The 20,448-nt window shown below is 39.7% G+C and overlaps 1 protein-coding gene across 1 annotated transcript; it reads left to right on the top strand.

Moving 5' to 3' along the window:
• Positions 1-8,857: 8,857 nt before the first annotated feature.
• Positions 8,858-17,668, top strand: ADIPOQ (adiponectin, C1Q and collagen domain containing). Its single transcript, XM_001377581.4, has 3 exons — positions 8,858-9,013; positions 13,300-13,527; positions 16,030-17,668. Exons 1-3 carry the CDS (start codon positions 8,998-9,000, stop codon positions 16,554-16,556), a joined length of 771 nt encoding a protein of 256 aa, XP_001377618.3. The 5' UTR covers positions 8,858-8,997; the 3' UTR covers positions 16,557-17,668.
• Positions 17,669-20,448: the final 2,780 nt, after the last annotated feature.

Genomic DNA, 20,448 nt, shown 5'->3' with positions numbered 1-20,448 from the left:
TCTAATTCCTGCCTGAATGCCCGTCAACACCTTGCCTCTTCTAAACCTTATTTTCTCCTTTTCTGTGTCTCCCTCCACCAATCCAGGCATCTCCTCTACAATTACAGAGTTACAGGGCTGTCCTTTAGGGGACATCCAAGGTCATCTGGTGGTGAAGCTATATTTAAATAATAACTAAATGTTTTAAGGTGTGCAAAATTGCTTTTAACCCCCCCCCCCCCAAGCACTCTGTATACATCCTAGGAAGTTTTTCAATTCATTTTAATTGAGTAGAAGTATAAAGAGAAGACTGATTTTTTTTTCAGACTAAATACAACTCATAAAAATCAAGAATCATTGAGAAGATTCCTAACAAAAGCACACATACAGCATGCACCAGGTAGGTCCAAGTGTGCTAAACATCAGTCCTTCTGCTCACAACTGTGCCAGAACGCCTATGTTCCTTTCCATATTGTACCCAAGGGGTTTGTATTTCTTTCATTCTTGTTCTACATTATGTATCATCTCTTTATCCGATGATTTATTTTGGTCCAGACCTATCATTTCATTGATGTAGGGAATTCTTGGTAAGGAAACACCCTCTACCAGCCCAGAGCCACAACTATTCTGCCATCTATAATCTTAGAGAACTGACTGGACCAATGAACAGTCAAATGACTTATCCAAGGACACATAGTTGGTAGGGGGTCCTAGAACCCAGGCCTGCAAAGGTAGCAGTATATCCCTACATCATATTGCTTCTATATAGTTTACTTTAACTTAGCAATGAACAATAATTTTCTTTTGTTGTCTAGTTTTTTAATACAAAAGCAAATTTAAGCAGAAAAATTGATATGTCTAAGAATCATATTTATGGAATCTCAATCATATGAATCATAACCCAGATGCATAGTGACAACTATTTGAATCAGAGGCATGATACCTAGGAGGAAATAACAACTTTGATTTCTTTTCCTCTAGATTTAGTATTTCCTCTTTGGAGCTGATAATTATGAGAGGAAAGAGAAAAAGTCTTGAGTCAGTCCTAGATAGCTTTTTTCCCGTCACAGTCTCTAAATCTGTCCTCGAGGGATGTGGCTGTTTCCATCCAATGAACTTTGTGGTACAAAGCCTTTCCCTCTAGCATTGCAGAATAGCACCCTGATGCAAGGCCACTGGCTGTCATCTGGACTCCCAGTTCATGTGGATTTAGGGGCGAAAGTCATCTTGCCTTGCAAAACAGGAAAGGCCAGGATGTCCAAACACATTCCTCCAAGAACAGTAAATACAATCTTTGCCAACCAATATTCTGTCCAGGTCCAGAAAGATGTCTCAGAACACCAGCTCTACCTAACATCCCATCAGGAGAAGACGGTCAGTTTGTGGGGTTCTAAATGCTAGAAAAGGGGAAGTTTTCCTTGAGAACAGCCCAGAGCCCTTTTAATATTCCCCTTCCCACTGCTAGAGCCCCCACCTCTGCCAATGAGTCTTACCTTCTCTTCCCCCAATTTGTCCTCACTCCTCTCCCCCTTGCACCTGCCTTGGGTCTTATTCTTCTCTAGGCTCCTATTCTCAGACAACTGAGAAATCATTGAAACGCACTAATAAAATAGGAGATTTGTGAGGTTTGTTATTCTAACTTCTCCCAAAGGTCTTTGCACTTAATCTGTGGGCATCTTTCATCCAAAGGAAATAGTTTTCATGGAAGAATGTTGGGCACCATGATGAGCCAGTAGAGAGATAATTCAGGAGTAAGAGCCTTCACATGTCCCCTTTCTTGCATCACTGAAGCAACTGGATGAAACTACCATGACTTATAATATCACAGGATCATCAGTTTAGAGGTGGAAAGGACCTTCGTGGCCATGTCATCCAATGCACTCATTTCACAGATGAAGAAACTGAGACCCAGGGAGGTGACAGAGGCAGGATTTAAACTCAGCTCATCTGAATCCAGAGACCATTCTCTTTCCATTGCACCCAAGATGCCCTTTCTAAAGACAGGTGGTGAGCAAAAAAAAAAAAGAAAGAAAATATACATATATGAGTGCCATTGGTACTTCAGAAATATCACTGGCTGCATGAGCTGCCAAACTGTATCTTGCCCAGCACTAATGACTGTTGTTGATTGATGGACTGGCCAACAACTGACAGGAACAATGACAAATGATGGATAAATAATTCCCTTCCTCTGGAGTGGGAGAGAGAAATTTCTAGCTGAGGTCTTAGTGTCAAACAATCATACATATTTCTTTTCTTTTCTTTTTCTCAATTATTTATAAAAAGTTTTAAACATTTTTAAACCCTCACCTTCCATTTTAGAATAATACAGTGTATTGGTTCCAAGGCAGAAGAGTGGTCAGGGCTAAACAATGTTACGGGTTAAGGGACTTGCCCAGGATCACACAGCTAGGAAGGGTCTGACGTCAAATTTGAACCCAGGACCTCCCATCTCTAGGGCTGGCTCTCAATCCACTGAGCCACCCAGCTGCCTTCCTTAAACATTTCTTTTTTTAAGATTTTGAGTTTCAAATTCTATTCCTCCATCCCCTTCCCCCCCTTGAAAAGGCAAGCATATATTTAATATAGATTATAACTGCAGTCATGCAAAATAGATTTCCAAATTAACCACGTGGCAAAAGAAAGCAATAGACATAGAAAAGAAAAGAAAAAGAAAGTTTAAAAAGTATGCTTCAATTCGCCTTCAGACTCCATCAGTTCTTTTTCTAGAGGTGGATAGCATTTTTTTTTTCATCATAAGTCCTCTAGAATTGTCTTAGATTATTGTATTGCTGACCATTGTCTGTTATCACTGTTAATGTGTACCATGTTCTTTTCCTGGTTCTTCTCACTTTGCTTTACATAAATTCACATAAATCTTCCTAGGCTTTTCTGAAACCATTCAGCTCACCATTTCTTATGGTACAGTGGCATTCCATAACAATCATATAACACAACTTGTTTAACCATTACCCAACTGATGGGCATCCCTTCAATGTCCAATTCTTTGCTAACATGAAAAGAAAAACATTTTTGTACATATGAGTTCTTTTCCTTTTTCTTTACTCTTTTTGGGATATGGATACACACACACCCACACACACACACACATATATATAGATATATAAATATATATATAGATATATCAGTGGGATTGCTGGATCAAAGGGTGCACACAATTTTATATTCTTTTAAGCATGGTTCCAAATTGTTCTCCAGAATGTTTAGATCAGGTCACAGCTCCACCAACAATGCATTAGTGTTCCAATTTTTCCACATCCCCTCAAACATTTGTCATTTTCCTTTTTGATCATATTAGCCAATCTGATAGGTGTGAGGTGATACCTCCATATTGTTTTAATTTGCCTTTTTCTAATCAACGGTGATATAGAGCATTTTTTTAACATAGCTACAGATAGTTTTGATTTCTTCATCTGAAAACTGCCTGTTTGTATCCTTTGACCATTTGCCAATTGGGAAATGACTTGCATTCTTATAAATTTGACTTTGTTCTCTATATAATTGAGAAATGATATCCTAATAAGAGAAACTTGCTGTCAAAAAAAATTCTCAGTTTCCTGCACTACTTCTAAGTTTGGCTACATTGGTTTGTTCCTGCAAAATCTTTTCAACTTAATATAATCAAAATTATCCATTTTATATTCAGTTATGTTCTCTATCTCTTGTTTGGTCCTAAAGTCTTTGCCTATCTGTAGATCTAATCAATAAAAGTTTCCACGCTCCTCTAATTTGCTTATGATGTCACCCTTTATGTCTAAATCATGTACCCATTTTGACCCTATCTTGGTATATACAATGTGAGATTAAACACTAGATGGCTATGATCATTTACTACTGTATATTGCGTGCCTAATCTATTCTGTTGACCCACCACTAGGTTTCTGAGCCAGTATCAGATTGTTTTGATAATTGCAGCTTCATAATCTACAGTAGAACCTCCTTTTGTGCAACCAACATGTTCCAAAACCTTTGGTGTAAGATGGAAATCACACATAATAGTAAACCCCATTTTTAATCAGCTTCTTATCAGAACATATCTAGGCACGCTATGACTTTTCTCAGTTTTTTCAGAGCTACCAGCATCACGACTCTTCTACTTGGGGCCATTATTAATAACAAAATAGCCTTAATGGAACAAAGAGGAGCACCGCTCTGATGTGGAAAGAAGCGAGAACTCCAGACAAAGATTGGTGCGGAGCTAACGTTTGGGGCAAATCAATGTAATGACTCACATGAATGCTTCTCAGAGTGAGAAGGAATGTGATTGAGTGAACTGCTATATGCCACTTGGGGAAATGGCTTGGATTTAGTGTGTAATTAAAATTTATAATTCTACATATTGTTTTACCTTCTTTTTTTTTTCAGTTGCCATTAGCACATACCTGAATTTGTGTGTGCTGAGTTCACATTTTTTCATTGATTCCCTTGACATTCTTGATCTTTTGTTCTTCCTGACAAATTTCATTATTATTTTTCCTACTTCTATAAAATAACTTTTGGTGGTTTGATTGGGACCGCTTTGAATAAATAAATTAATTTAGGCAAAATTGTCATTTTTATCATATTGGCTCAGCCAGCCCATGAGCAATTAATATTTCTCCAATAATTTAGGTCTTCATTTGTCCAGAGTGTTCTGTAATTGGGATCATACAGTCCCTGAGTTTGACTTGGCAGGTAGACTCCCAAGTATTTTATATTACCTCTAGTTATTTTAAATGGCGTTTCTCTTTAATTTAATAAAAAGTATTCCTGAAAACCCCTACCCATCTTGTTTCCCACCTTTCTTTACTTACCTTTGCTTACCTTCAATTATCTACCTTACCTTATGACCTATAGTCACACAGTTACTACATTCTCTTATAATAAAGCTTGTTTCCTCACAATGGACTTAATCTAAGCAGCCCATCAATTCTTTGGATGAGACCCAATTAGCATGGCCCACATCAATTTCAGCTAGTTGTTGTTGTTGGGTTTTTTTTTTTTTGGTTGATTTTCTAGGATTCTTTAAATATATCAAGCATATTGTCTGCAAAAAGTGATTTTTTATTTTTTCGCTGCCTATTCAAATTCTATTTCTTTTTCTTCTCTTACTGCTGTAGTTAGCATCTCTAGTACAATATTGTATAATAGTGGTGATAATAGGCATCCTTACTTTACCCATACACGGGGAGTATGGGGTGCTCAGAGAGGGGTAGTATCTCTGGTATGGAGGGCTTGTCGTGCCCTTCTAGGGCAGCTCTCCAGCCTCTGACCCCCCACTTGACACCCAGCTCTCACTTGTGGCTCCCAGTAGTTGCTAGCATGCGGCAGAGGCCACACCTCGGGCAACAGCTTCGACAGGCCGGCTAAACCTTGTGAGGGTAGCCATCGGGTCGTTGCCGACCCCTGGTGAACCAGGGCTTTGCTCACCCAGCATGTGAAGACTGCTTCGGCGGAACAGGCAGAAGAAACCAACAAGAAGGTTCCACGGCTGAGATGGCGACGCAGCAAGGCACTGTGGAGTGCTCAGGGTGTGTTGGAGCACAAAAGACAACACGGCCATCCAATGCAGCTGAGGAAGTCTCCAGGTGTAACGACTTTTCGTGCCACTGGTCCCAGGCTTCCAACGCCAAGAGAGTGGGACTGTCTCTGTGCATCGACTTTTCCACTTAAATCTCCTTCACGCACAAGTGTCTTTGTGCACACTCATCTATCATTGATGAAACCGCACAAAGACAATCGTCATCCTCGGTTACCGAGAGACTACTACTACTAGTATAATATATATACTATAATATATACAAAATGGAGACAGGACATTTGAGAGGTGAGGGCAACACACTAATAGCTTTGGATCAAGGAAGGTCTCACGTAGAAGGGGCTTGACTTGAGCCTTGAAGAAGACTCCAAGACTTAGAATAGAATACGAAGTTCATTCCAAGCATAGGGAACAGTCCATTAAAGAGTGAATAACGCTAAGGATCATGCCAGTATGGGAGGAACAGACAACACTCCTTAACCCTCCCCCAGAACATCTATTCAGTCTTTCCTAAGACCTCCAAGGCAGCATCCACACACCCGTCTCTCCATCATGCCCTTCTAGGAGCACTCAATGGCCCTTTTCAGCAGAAGTGTGTCGCTTGCTCAGTATGTTCTGCTCTAGCCTCGAGAGCATGTGCAAACACTGTCTTGGGTCTCCTGGCCATGTTAAGAAAAGGCTGTCCAATAGAAATTGAGAATGCTTTAAAAAGACACTCACCTATCCATGTGTTTCCTCTATCTTGTCTAACTGTGGCTCAGGAAAGGTAGCCCGTAACTTCTGCATGGTGTAACAAAGAGATACTTGAGGGTATCTATTGATTGTCCTAGATTGGCTCCAACTGCTTCTCCTGGAAACATTCCAATGGAATTGTCACCTTGATTGACAGCTCTTCGGTCCTCAGCTTTCTGTCTTGCATGCATGCCTCCTTCACGATGGGAAGAGAGGAGCATCAGGTCCTGGTCTAATCCAACCTGGGACCATGATGGCAGACCTCTATTCTTACCTGATTTTCAGGTTCCAGAATATTGACTGTTTCGATGCAGGATTATGGCCTTATGAACCTAGAAAGGTGGAGAGTGAGCCACATCAACTCAATGAGTTTTGGAGCAGACCAATTCCCAGCATGATCCACACTCATACACCAGTTATGTCAAATTCAGAAGTGAATTTATTAGACAAAGGCTCATAGAAGATTCTTTGAGCTTGAGCCCACTCTGCCCCGAGAGGGTATATAGAAGAGAATGTGCTGGATCCTGGGAGGAAACTATTCATGCTATAACTTCCCAGAAAGCATCTCTTTGTAACAGCAGGAAAAAAAATCCAACCACACTCTAAAACTCAAGAAACCCATAGTAGAAGTAGCCACATGCTTCTATGGAGCCTGAGAGCAGAGGTCCTGAGAGTAAACTTTCCTAGATCAATCAACGACAGCAAAAATCATTGACAAATTTCCTGAGATCGTACACAGTGGAGAAAAACTTTCCATTTAGCTTGAGCAAAGAGTTCATGGACGATGTTTATTGTGTGGAGGAAGAAAGATTCTTAATGGCCAAGGGAAAACGATCCTAGGATTTAGCCTGCTGACCAAAGAAGGGAAATTTCCTGGGCAGGACCTCACACATGATACAAAACTTTAGAGTTTCTAAGTTGAAAATTCCCAAGTCTGAGTTTGGAAAGGAGGTCTTCTAGAGAGGGAAAGAAGTTCCAAGAGGCACAGTGTTTCTTGGAGAAAGAAAAACATAGCCCACCTTGTTCCTACTCAGAGAACAAGGCTAGTGAGTTCTTTGGACCATCTACCCTTCAGGGAGATGGGAGGAGGTTGAATAGTGAGTGACAATAAACCAAAAAAAGCATTATTGGGGCAGCGGGGTGGCACAGTGGATGGAGAGCCAAGCCTGAAGATGAAAGGTCCTGCTTTCAATTCTGGCCTCAGAAACTTCCCAGCTGTATGACCCTGGGCAAGTCACATAACCCCACCATTGCCTAGCCCTCACTGCTCTTCTGCCTTGGAACTAATACTTGTATAGATTCTCAGACAGAAGATTGGGTTTTTTTAAAGCATCAATAAAATATTTTTAAACATACAGAAGAAAACAAAAATAAATTCGAGTGAAACACAAATGAAGGAATTTAGTTACTCCCTTGTTAAATTTGATATACATCAATACTTTGTTGGTGTCCAATCCTTTCAGGCACCTCTGACTCTTGGTGACCCCATTTCAGGTCTTCTTGGCAGAGATATTGGAATGGTTTGTCATTTCCTTCTCCAACTCATTTTACAGATGAAGAAACTGAGGTAAATTGGTTTAAATAACTTGCTCAGAGTCACACAAACAGTGACTGCCTGAAGCTGGATTTGAACTTGTCTACTATAGATCAAAAACACATTCCTCTTTCTTTTTCTTCATACAGTGAAATGTTTGTATTTGTCGAAAGATTGCTAATTTCACAATAAATTAAAAAATTTTAAAACACGTTTAATTTCCTAATACCTTCCCTCTCAGCAGCCTACCCTTGCCTTGTCACAAAGAAAAACTGGCCATTTCTCAAGATCTGTGATCATGTCTCCTCCAAAGAATAGACAAGGGGGCAGTAAGGTGGCTCAGTGATTCGAGAACCAAGCCTAGAGACAAGAGGTCCTACCTAGGTTCAAATCTGGCCTTGGACATATCCTAGCTATGTGTTCCCGGGTAAGTCACTTAACCTCGATTGCCTAGTCTTTAGTTCTCTTCTGCCTTGGAACCCATACTCAGCTATCAATTCTAAAACATGATAAAGGTGAAAAAAGAATAGATGAGGAGAAAACTAGGCACCCAAGGGTGACTGGTGAAAGACTTGATGAATTATGAATCTCTCTGAAACATTGTATGATGCTGAAACCCATGATTGGATCAGGAATAAGGAGGAAGCTCAAGCCCTTGTGTAGCATCACTCTTCTCCCACCCCCAGGTTTCTTTCAACCTGGAAAACTCAAGGGCTTTCACCTACTTTTATTACGGTCATGGAAGACCATTCGTAGATCCATAGTGTCTGTAGGAAACAGTAAGAGTGCAGTGAATACTTCATGGTTCTCTCTGAAAGAGTATTTAAAATCAAAATTCACCTTTAAACACTTACAAATGTTTTCTTCTTACTCAACCGAATGGTGCTGTTGTAAGGGTGTAACCCCTGCCAAATGGACTTAGAGGTCTTGAAGCCCTCCCAAAAGTCCAAAAGGAATTCCAAGGAGGACACCAAGATTGGTTTAACCCTTGCTAAGTCAACCTCGTCTCTTTCTTAAAGTATCACGCCAGCATCCCCAAGGACCTTAGTCTGATGCTGAGATAGGAGCTGATTGGTGATCCCTTGTGCCACTCGTGTGAACCAATGGGAAGGAAGTGTGAAAGGCAGGGGGATGCGTCCCCTGGACGTCCCAAGTTGGCAGCCCCTTTCTCCTTTCCTCCACACATCTGAACTGACCAGCCAAGAAGCCGGACATGAAACAAACTAGTGGTAAGATTATTTCTGGCTTTTTTGAACTTGGAGCTTTTTCTAGAACTAAATAATTCTAGTATGGGAGGCCATAGGGAAAGGAAGTCTGTGGATAAATTTCAAGGAGGCCTATGAATTTGAAGAGGAAAAAATTACATTATTATTATTATTATTATTATTATTAACCTGCAACTAAAATTTATCATGTCCTTCTATTAGGGAATTCATGATTCTTAGAGAAAATATATAGGCTTAATCCCAATTGCCCAGTCCTTGCCTTTCTGTCTTAAAGTTGTTACCAAGTTAGAAAGTAAGGACTAAAAAAATAATTCCATAAAACGAAAGGAGTACTCTAGTTTTCTATTGAACTTGGAGCAGAACTTGAGACCTATCAAGGTAGTTCTTATAATTTAGGCATTATTGGACAAGTCACCACCTATGGTGGCCTCAGGTTTCCTCATCTATAAAATGGGGATGGAGGTTTGAGTAGATGGCCTCGGTGGCCTAAGATCCTATGAACTAACATAAAAATCAAAAATATTAACCAGGCCTAGTGGCATATATCTGCAATCGCCTCTACCAGGGAAGCTGGGAGATTTCTTGAGTATGAGTATATTGAGCTGCAGTGGGCTAAGTCGATCTGGTGTCCACCTTGAGACCCAAATCAATATGGCGGACTCCTGGGAGAGGAACACCTCCAGGTTGCCAAAAGAAGAGAGAACCAGCCTAGGTCAGAAAAAATCAGATCAAAGCTCCTGGGATGTTTGTCCTTGAGTAGTCATTGGACTTCCAGCCTGGGGAAAATAGAGAATCCCACCCTTAAAAAAAAGATATCAATACAATCATTTCAAAAATAAATCTAATTATAAGGTAAATCTAATCACTGGGGAGAAAATGTGAATTTGCCTGCATAGTTCCAGCCCATCTGGACCACTAGCGTGTAAAGTATTTGTAGAAATGAAATCCACACTCACCACATGCAAAAGAAACCATCATGATTCCACGGAATGTCTGTTTGTACAAGTTTCCATTCCAGAAAGTGATAAAATAGAAATTAAAGTTTAAAAACGCTTTGGGAGATTTCAGGAAAACGGAAGTTTTCAAAACACAAAGCATTGAGGTACAGGGAAAAGAACACTGGTCTGGCAGTCTGGAGATATTTTTCAGAGTTCCAGCTTTGCTGTGTGACCTTGGGCAAATTGCCTAACCTTTCTGGGCTCTAGCTTCCTCATCTTAAAAGAGTAAAGCTATGGAAAAATGACTTCAGATGACCTCCTCACCTGAAGTAAAGAAAGAGAGGCTTAATTTAGAAACCACCAGCCTAGAAGACTCCTGGACTCGTGTATTCATCCTGCCTCTGGCTGAACGTGTCTAAATTATGTCTCTTGATAAACTCTGGGGATGAGCAGGCTACCTGTATATAGCCTCTAGGTTGGAGGAGTAAGAACAATTGAGTGTTATTTACTGGTTTTGGGGCAGGAGGGAATATTTCTTTTTTTACTATGTATTGGTTCTAAAACAAAACAATGGTAAAGGCTATATAATGGAGGTTAAGTGACTTGCCCAGGGTCACACAGCTAGGAAATATCTGAGGCCAGTTTTGAACCCAGGACCTCCCATCTCTAGGCTTGACTTTCAATCCACTGAGCCACTTTAGCTGCCCCCAGAAGAGAGTATTTCTAGGGAAATACTAGAATTACCCAGGTGAGAGAGAGAACACTGGACTAGAGACTTTGGGCTAGAACTGACTCTGAGAACAATGCCAGGAAGAAGGTGTCCAGGCAAGCAGGGGGAGGAGAAAGCTAGGAGAGGTAAAAAACTGGGGCACAAAGATCCTAGGAGTGCTAACCTGTGGTGAACCTTGAAATTTTTGATTTTTGTTCATTTTAGACCTGATATAGGGTTCCCTTGAGTGATTTGTGGCAAAATCCTTTAAGAAAAAAAAACAAACTTGCCAAAAGGGTTGTGTGCTATGTCTGAGAGATAGGGGAAAGACTCAGGAAGAAATTTAGACAATGCAAAAGCCAAAATATTAATATTTTTTTAAGAATGGGGGATGTAAGGGAAAGACCTGAATTCTTCCAGAGAGGAAGCACTGTAGAAAGAAAGTCTATTGGAGATGGAATCCATCCCCGTCCCCAATCCTGTGCACTCACACACATTTAATACCTGTATGGTTCTGAGCAACTTATTTAATCTCTTTAGGCCTCAGTTTCCTTATCTGTAAAATGAAGGAGTTAGAATAAAGGTTCTATGAGGACCCTTCCTCCCTACATCTAAAGTATAATCTTATAATATTCTATATATTTTATTCCTATTTTATGCCTTGTTTGATAACAATAAGAGGACTCTCGTGCAAGTGGGATGGTATAGATGTTGGATTTTGACTCAGTGGACCTGGGCAACTCTAAGTCTCCAGTCACACTTACATGCAAAGGGAAAGAATTCAGAACAAAATATCTGAGATGGGCTTGAGCATCATAAGATTTGCAACAGCTTCTATTTCTTTTTGCCTCACTCTGCTTCCATTATTTTTTGTATACTTGAGAAACTCAGGTTTAATACACATCAGAAACTCAGTACAGAGAGAAACTATGGTGCTTTAGAAGCACTGGACCTTAAGACCTTTGATGGTTTATTGAAAGGCAATTCCTCTCCCCATGACCAAAAAAAAAAAAGTTCAAGGAGGAATGCAGGTTGGCAATTAGAAATTGATTGGAGTTAAAAGGGACTTTCTAACCCTAAGTCAGCTAGTGGCTGAGTTCAGAGATAGTGATCTTGGCAGCAAGAGAAAGTGAACACAAAAAGGCAGACTAAACTCCTAAATTCTAAGGAGCTTTCTGGCTAATTTGTGTTCTAAAACAGCTTAGCCTATAGGGTTGAGTCTATTAACACATCTGTGTACTTAGGGTAAGAAAATTGCTTTTCTGTAGTTCTATGGATGAAATTCTAAAATTACTGTTTTCTGTAATACATAGTCTTTAACTGTTGAGTTAAACCAAGGAACAGAGCAGAGTCTACATTCAAGCTTGAAGTTCAATCTGAAACCTGCAAAAGCATAACCAAAAAGAAATTTTGGATTTCTCTAATCTATAATGAGCTAAAGGAGACAATCAAAGAAATTATGGGCCCTTTGTTCAGGGTGTATGGGAAGATGACAATGAACAGGAGAGAGAAAGCAGTGATGCTAAATTCAGTTTCTATTTTTCTGCAAAGAAGAATTACCATTAATTCAAAATGACAGAACAAGAAAAACCAACGAGAGTCAATATCTAAGATAAGGAGATGGTAATGAGCACTTAGTTGCCTTTTTTGACTGTCCTTGATGACTTCAAGTCACTAGGACCAATGAACTACCTTCTCAAGTTCTGAAAATTTGATTGCTGACCATAATCTCTGAAAGGCTGTGGAAAATAGTAGTAATTCTACAATATAGAAGAAGGGAAAATATTCTGATTTTCAAAAAAAGGAATGAGAAAAGAGTCAGCAGTAAATTTAACTTTGATTTCTGGGGAAATTCTAGAATGGACCATTCAAGAGATGCTCTGAACATCTAGAGAGGGAAGCAGTGACTACCAAAAGCCAGCAGTATTTTATCAGAATAGGTCATGCCAAATTAATACCATTTTCTTTTTTTCCATAGTATTGCTAAGCTGGTAGATGAGGTAAATACCATGGATAGAATTGACTTAGATTTTAGTAAAGCTTTTGATAAAGTCCCATCCTATTCTTGCATAGGAGATGAAGAGCAAATGATAACATATTTCCATGACTTTAGAACTGATTGGATGACTAGATTCAAAGAGTAGTTGTTGATGGTTCAATATTAGCATGGTAGGAAGTCTACAAGAGTACCAGAGATCCATGATCCTATGATACATGATGATTTCTTAAGAAGTGGAGTTAACGAATTGTTCCTGAGCCTAAGATAACAGGAGGTGACAGCAAAGTCTCTATCTTTAGGGAGCTTACATAATAAGACTCAGTTACTTGAACCAATTATAGAACAATAAATGATAGGGTATGATCCAGTGGTGCATTTTGTGATTCAAGTGATTCAGGCTATAGGAGATCAGAGGGAAGAATTTGGGGCCAACTGGACAGGCTTACTAAAGAAGGTAGAGATCTGCGTTGGGCAGGTTGGGTGGGAAGAATTTGGACAAATTCCAGAGCTGACAGGCTATAGAGTCAGCTTTTTAGATCTATAGAATCTACTTACAGTAAGGTTACCTGCATTGTCCCCAGTATCAGGCCCCTAGTTTCTACCCATTCTCTCTAAAGGTTAATGTTATGGATGTGAATTCCAGGATTCATGATGGTGCTATGGACTAGTCCACTGCTGTGCATGCTGCTGCTGGCTGTATCGTGTCACAGCAATCCCACTCACTCCACAGAGGATTTGCAACCTTTGCCACCCAAAGAGGCTTGCGTCAACTGGATGGGTGGTGCCCCAGGACACCCCGGCTACAATGGGGCTCCAGGCCGAGATGGGAGAGATGGCATCAATGGTGAAAAGGGTGAGAAAGGAGAAACAGGTGAGCTCAAGGTCCATAGCTTTTCTTGGGTTTCAACCTATGCTTCTGGATTGCTCCGTGAAGCAGGTTAGAGATTTTGCGTCTGGTTCATGCATAAACTTATGGGGAATATCACTGTGGACATTGAAGCAAAACAGATTCAAGAGTTTCAACTTGGAATTAATCAATCAACATTTATTAAGTTAAGCACTGGGGATAGAAGACAAAAACAAAAGCTCTTCCCCTTAAGAAGGGGCATAAATGTCTTGGGGGACTTCATGAAATGATTTTGGACAAGAATTCACCAATCAGAGGAGGGCTTCCTAAGAGTGAAGGTGTCTCCAGGGTCAAAAAGCTACTGGCGAGGTAATAGGAAAGTCTAGAACAGAGTTCAACTTTGACACTCTGCATTCTTTTCCTAACAGTGGGGACAAGCTGGGCTCAACTAGCCACATTCTCAAACTGTTTCTTTTCTGATCCATTCTATTGATTCCAGTTCATTTATCTCAAGTCCAGGCAACAAGTATTTGCTGGGTAGCTAGCCCAGGGCTCAATGCTGAGAGTAAAAGAGAAGACACAAAATAATAAGTATATAATCAAGTGTTAACCTGAGTATAAATAAATGACTTACTGTATTGCAGAGACAGTAGATGATGAAGAGGAAATGGGTGCCCCTGGTTGCTAAGCTTTGTTGGAGCTTGATTTGAGCAAAATTTTTGAGCAAAATTTGCACCATATTAATTTGTGGTGTATATTCTCAGTTGACCCTTAATGTGGTTGGATAATCCTTCTATTTCATTCTCAGGAACTCTTTGTTTCATTCCCCACAATGGGGAATTTTTTTTAATTGATATGATTTCTTTCCACTTTAATTATTTCCTATTATCTCACCAACTTCACTACAATGAACTTTCACTTGAAACAAAGAAAAACCTTTAAACATAACTTATGGGGCAGCTAGGTGACTCAGGGAGTGGATAGAGAGCCAGTCCAAGAGGCTAGAGATCCTGAATTTAAATCTGGTCCCAGAAACTTCATAGGTAGGAGATCCTGTACAAGTCATTTAATCCCAATTTCCTGGCCCTTATCTTGGAACCAATATTTATGTTGTTTCTAAGACAGAAAGTAAAGGTTTTTTTAAAAATCATGATTTTTTCCTACTTTACCTCACTACCTTCATCCATTCTATTGGACTTTCCCTTGACAAAGAAAAATCCCTAAACAAAATTGATCCACTAAGAGACCATGTCTGACAGTATTTCCCCGTCCTAGTCGTCCACCTCTATCAAGCAGAGAGATTTGCATTTTCTCCCTGGGAAGCAACACCACATAGCAGGAAGAGAACTGACTCTGAAGTCAAAGAATTCAGATTCTGCCATTGACACTCATTCCTTGAAGGATCTTAGAGTCACTCAACCCCTTCCTTGGGTTCTCCTTAAAACAAGGGGGTTGGACTAGACAACCACTGAGGGCCTCCTGATTCTAAATGTTTGCTCTATCCCCTGGAACCAAGATCATTCTTTAATCTATGACCAAGGGTCTTTTGGTGTTGTTTTCATTTACATTATTGTGGGCATTATATGTAATGCCCACAATAATGTAAATGAAGTCAGTGATATATATAATTATATATAATTTTATATATTATGTATTATTATATATAATTTATATGTATATATCGGACTTCTTTCTGCAATGCAGATCTCCCCATAGTGGAAAGGCTTTGAATATAGACCTGGAAATGGACCTGTTCTACGTTCAGAGGGTCAACCCAGCTCACAAGTGACTCAATGTTAACAGGCTTGGGGGTGAATTGGGCATGAGTGACTATGGTGACCTGAAAACAAAGACAGCTTGTCCTATCTAAACTTCATAGCCTTCTGGTACCTAGACCAAGTGCTCTGCACACAGCAGGTGTTTAATAAATGTTTTTTGAATGAATGAAAGGACAAGTAGACTTAATAGCAATTTATTATATCTTCTCTATGTAAAACACAGCATTGGGCCCTGGAGGTACAAAGACTGGGAGGAAACAATCCCTGCCTTTAAGGAGCTTCCATTATTCTAAAGAATATTTCCACATAAGTAAACACAATGTCATTTGCAGAGGAAGAGAGCAATAAATGAAAGAATGAATGAATGAATGAATGAAGAAATGTAGGAAGAACATTCCAGGCAGAGGAAATGGCCTGAGAATGGATGTCAAAGAGAGAGGAAATGGAAGAAGTGAAGAGACTGATCTGCCTATAAAAAAGATGCCTCTTGGGGCATTTACTTAGGACAAAAGGCTAGAGAAATTATCAATAAGCAAGTGTTGGCTAAGCACTCACTATGTGCCCAGTGCTGTGAGGGACCCAAGAGAAGACATAGGTAGTGTCTCCCTTAAGGAGCTTCCACCAGTTAGCTCTGTCATGATGGCCAAAGAGGCCATGAGTCTTGACCTGATACGACCTCTATTTGTTGGAATCTCATTTAGAAATGAGCTCGGTTCACCATGGTTGTTGATGTTCTCTTATGCAACAGGTCTGCTGGGTCCCAAGGGTGATGCTGGTGAAATAGGTGTTCCAGGAGTTGAAGGTCCCAGGGGATTTCCTGGACTTCCAGGGAAGAAAGGGGAACCAGGAGAGCCAGCTTTCAGGTACCGCTCAGCCTTCAGTGTGGGGCTGGCCAGCCGACCCCCGGCCCCCAACGTCCCTATCATCTTCACCAAGATTTTCTACAATGAACAGAACCACTACGATGTCACAACTGGCAAGTTCCGCTGTAATTTCCCAGGCTTGTACTATTTCTCCTACCAACTCACAGTATATTTGAAGGATGTGAAGGTCAGCCTCTTCAAGAAGGACAAGGCAGTCATGTTTACCTTTGACCAATTCAAGGAGCAAAATGTTGACCAGGCCTCGGGCTCTGTACTCTTGCACCTGCAGGCTGGGGAGGAAGTCTGGCTCCAGGTGTACGGAGATGGAGAGCATAATGGGCTCTATGCCGATAACGTTAATGATTCTGTGTTCAGTGGCTTCCTTCTCTACCATGATGCTGATCAGTTTTGACCATAGAGACCACTCAAGAGTCTATCTTAAGACAATCTAAACGTTCACCACTTTGATCTCCATTATATAGGAGTTTGGTTTTATTTTCTAACTGGAGATACTAAACATTATTTAAACAGTTAGTCATTCCTTCATTCATTAAATATATATATATATGTATATATATATATATACATATATATATATATATTTGGATTACGTGTATTTGCTAGATGCCCAGCCAAGTATCTGGTGTTATAGGAGAAACAAGCAAGGGATGAGACAATACCTGTAAGTCTCACGGGGAGCTTATAGTGTATTTGAGATTTAAACACCTAAAGAGATCACTAAAAATACACGTGCCAAATAATCTGGAGAGAGGCAGAGAAAGGTATTCATGGCTTCTTTGAGACCTGTAATAGGAAATGTTTTTTTCTTCTTCACAATGGGAATATCTGAACAAGTGCCATTATGAATGATGCCCTTCTCTTTCCCCTTCAGAAAAGGTAGTTTCATCCCCTGGCCTTGATTCTCCCATGGGATTGAAAACAATTTTAAGAGAGTTGGCCTCTTTCCACATTTTTTTAAACTCTTTTCTTCCATATGTATCCAAGAAGAGAGGTAAAGGTGATGTGAAGGGGGTGAAGTGACTTGCCCAAGGTTACAACATAGCTAGGAAGTGTCTAAGGCCAAATTTGAATACAGGACCTCCCATCTCCAGACCTGGTTCTCTATTCACTGAGTCCTCTAGCTGCATTATCATCTTCTATTCATATCCACACCTACCAAATTTCCCAGAGGCAGAATTTCCTCCACAAGATAATGGATTGAGAGCTAAAAAGGTCTTGGAGACAACAAGTCTGATCGCTTTATTTTACAAAGGAGGAAACAGAGACTCAATTTTCTAGATTAATTCTTTTCTAAAGTTTTCACTAAAGTAGAAGTTGCTAGTGTTCTATAAATTTATAAAAATGGATGATGATTTTTGCTCACATTTTGAATTCTGGATAATTGCCAAGTATACACTTATAATGATAAAACTGCAGCTTTATCTATTCTTTGCCTTTAAAAATATTTGATGTTCTCATTTCTATAATGAAACTACCTGGTATAAATAAAAGCTTTGAACATTGTTTGCAACTTCATTTCTGAAGGAAGGGTGTAGGAGTGTTTGAACAGATGAAAGGGAAAAATGTAGCACTTTGTCAGAAGACCAAGGAGGCATGATGTCCTCAAAAAGACTTCATTAGAGATTTCCTCAGGGTTTCTAACAAAAAGAAATGTATCTAATGTTCTTTTGACTCCTGTTTCTTGCTTTTTGAGCCCCCATGGGATAAACAGCCCAGGAGAGAGGATGCTTTATCCAATTATTCTTTCACATTGTGCCGCTGATCTAGATCAGGGATTGTATTGGACCCAATATTTCTCCTAAGGGGTGGGGTATTCCCTTTTTTTAAAAGTAGTTTCATTTTGACTTTTTTTCACATCAAAGTCATTTCCCATAGAGCAAAGTCTACCAACTGAACCTTTTCTTTTAATCAGTAACTACAATAAGACAACATCTATGTCTTACATTGTATATCCCCTTTCCTATCTGTAGTGTCCTCCTCTCTATTGAGAGAAAGGTGAGTTTCCTTATCAAAGGAGATAATGTATGCAAATCTTTGTAAAACTTAAAGTACTATATAAATGCCAACTATCATCACAATTTTGGGATGGTTGTTATTAGTCCTCCAGGACCACTATGATTCCTTACATTTCAATCGTTTTTTAATGTTATTATCATTTAGTTGTAGTCATTGTTACTATAATCGTCATTATAATCACTTAATTTTTTTTATCTTGGTTCTACCTTCTTCACTTTGTATTACTTCATACAAGTTCCACCATGTCTTTTTGGAATCCTTCCATTCATTCAGTGTGGTAGTGTACTATTCCATTAGAATCATAAATCAAAATTTGCTCAGCCATCCTTATCACAAAGTCCCTATTTTATCCCTAGCTTTTTGCTCCCACAAAGAAAGTTGCTGAGAACATCTTTCTAGAAATGGGCTTTCTTTCTGTCATTGACCTCCTTGGAGTATTTGCCCAACAGAGGAAAAGCCCACTTCTTTAGTATGTTTTCCTTCCATATGAGCCCCCAGAACTTCAATGGGTAGACTAAGAGATCATGAGTCAGAAGACCATAGATTTAGACCTGGAAGATGCCTTAGAGGCTACCAAATCCAATACCCTCATTTTATAGATAAGGAAACTGAGGCACAAAGAGGCTAAGTGACAGGCCCAGTGTCAAATAGCTAGTAAGCTTTGGCAGATGGGTTTGAACGCAGGTCTTCCTTGTTTCTAGTTCAAGATCCTATTCATTACAGTGTGTGGCTTTTCATATCCATAGGTCTACACATGACTTCAGATGCCAGTGGGTATATACATCATTCCAGTCATATGACAAAAAAAGGAAAAAAGTAATTTACTCCCTAAATCCACATTTTAGCTAAGTGATACATATTTTATTATTTAATAGGATGTTTGCAAACATATAGGTATATGTCTTTTGTCTTTTTTAGTTTTCATCCAGATGTTTGGCATCATTCAGATATAACCTTTGATCTGTTATTACATGGGTCAGATTTTTTTTAATTAAAGGAAAAAAAGAAAATTCAGGTGCCTCTCCCCTCCATTTATAAATATGGTCCCAGAAAGTTATGCAAATAAAATCCTATTTTAAATAAGTTAAAGGATGTAGCTAAAAGAGATCTTGTACATTGAGTTCCTTGTTTACATTACATTAATGTACTAGTGTCTCAGGCTATTATTACTTAAATCACTAAATAATTTTACAAAACAAATAGCCCACCTCTAATGTTTTTAAGTTCAAATTTTATTATATTGAGGGTTTTTTCCCCCATTTTGGCTCTCCTTGAGAAAACACAAATATCCATCGGATCATAGATTTATAGGCAGAAGGAATCTTGGAGATCATTCAGTGTAAGTCCCTCATTGCACAGATGAAGAAAATAAAACACAGAGGGGCCAAGTGATTTGCCCACTCTTTACTGAAACACTAAATGCCGAAATAACAAAATAAGCCTGTTCTCTCTAATGTATTATTTGGCATCTGAGAGAGGAGGGGAGAGAAAGGATGTTCTCTTTCAGCCCACTTATCTGCTTCTTACAAGAAAGACTGAACTTGAACTGAAAGAATAAATTAAGACCTCCAGCATCTTACTTGTCCAAGAATTCATCAGCTGCCACAGTTGAGGGAAAAGTGCAGATGGAGGGAATTCAGGAGTTTTAAGAACTGGGAAGAGAGGTCATCACTTTGTAAACTGAAGACTCCAAAGCCAGATCCGGGGGTGGGGAAGAGAGGAAGACTAAGAGCCAGCAGATAATGAATTACTAGGGGCAGGAGAAGGATTGGCTGCCATGATGCATGCCCACAGGATGATTGATCCATGTGAATGAAGTGAATCTCCTCTGGATTAGAGATCACAGAGTAAATGGGATAGGAGGTGGGCTTTGAAGTGATAGGAGGGGAGCATCTTCTGGTGCTATGAGCCAGAGGGAATAAATAATGGGCATCCAGTGCTACAGAAGGCACCTCTTTCTCTCCAGAAGGCTCTCTATCATTCAAATGAATTCAGATACAAAAAGACCTTCAGCACAGGCTTCTCAATGTCCCTGGTGATGTTTATCTCACACTAATTTCCATCTGATTTGCCTGTCCCAGGCATCTGACAAAAACACAGATTTGAAAGGTCATCAATTTGGGGTTGGAAAGGATCTTAGAGGTCATTGAGCCCCATTTTATGTAGGAGGAAGCTGAGACACAAAGAGAAAGGAAAGGAGGAAACAAGGATTTATTAAGTGCTTACTCTGCCAGATACTGTCCTCAGAGCATTTGCCTAAGGTCATG

The sequence above is a fragment of the Monodelphis domestica genome, chromosome 2 (assembly GCF_027887165.1).
Source record: "Monodelphis domestica isolate mMonDom1 chromosome 2, mMonDom1.pri, whole genome shotgun sequence".
Taxonomy (NCBI): domain Eukaryota; kingdom Metazoa; phylum Chordata; class Mammalia; order Didelphimorphia; family Didelphidae; genus Monodelphis; species Monodelphis domestica.
Note: the sequence above shows the minus strand (reverse complement) of the source record. Positions and strands in the feature narration are given on the sequence as shown.

Bases quoted from the DNA above. Each gene is read 5' to 3' on its own strand.
- ADIPOQ (XM_001377581.4), top strand. The intron at 13,528-16,029 runs GTGAGCTCAAGG...CTTATGCAACAG, and splicing joins GGGTGAGAAAGGAGAAACAG to GTCTGCTGGGTCCCAAGGGT.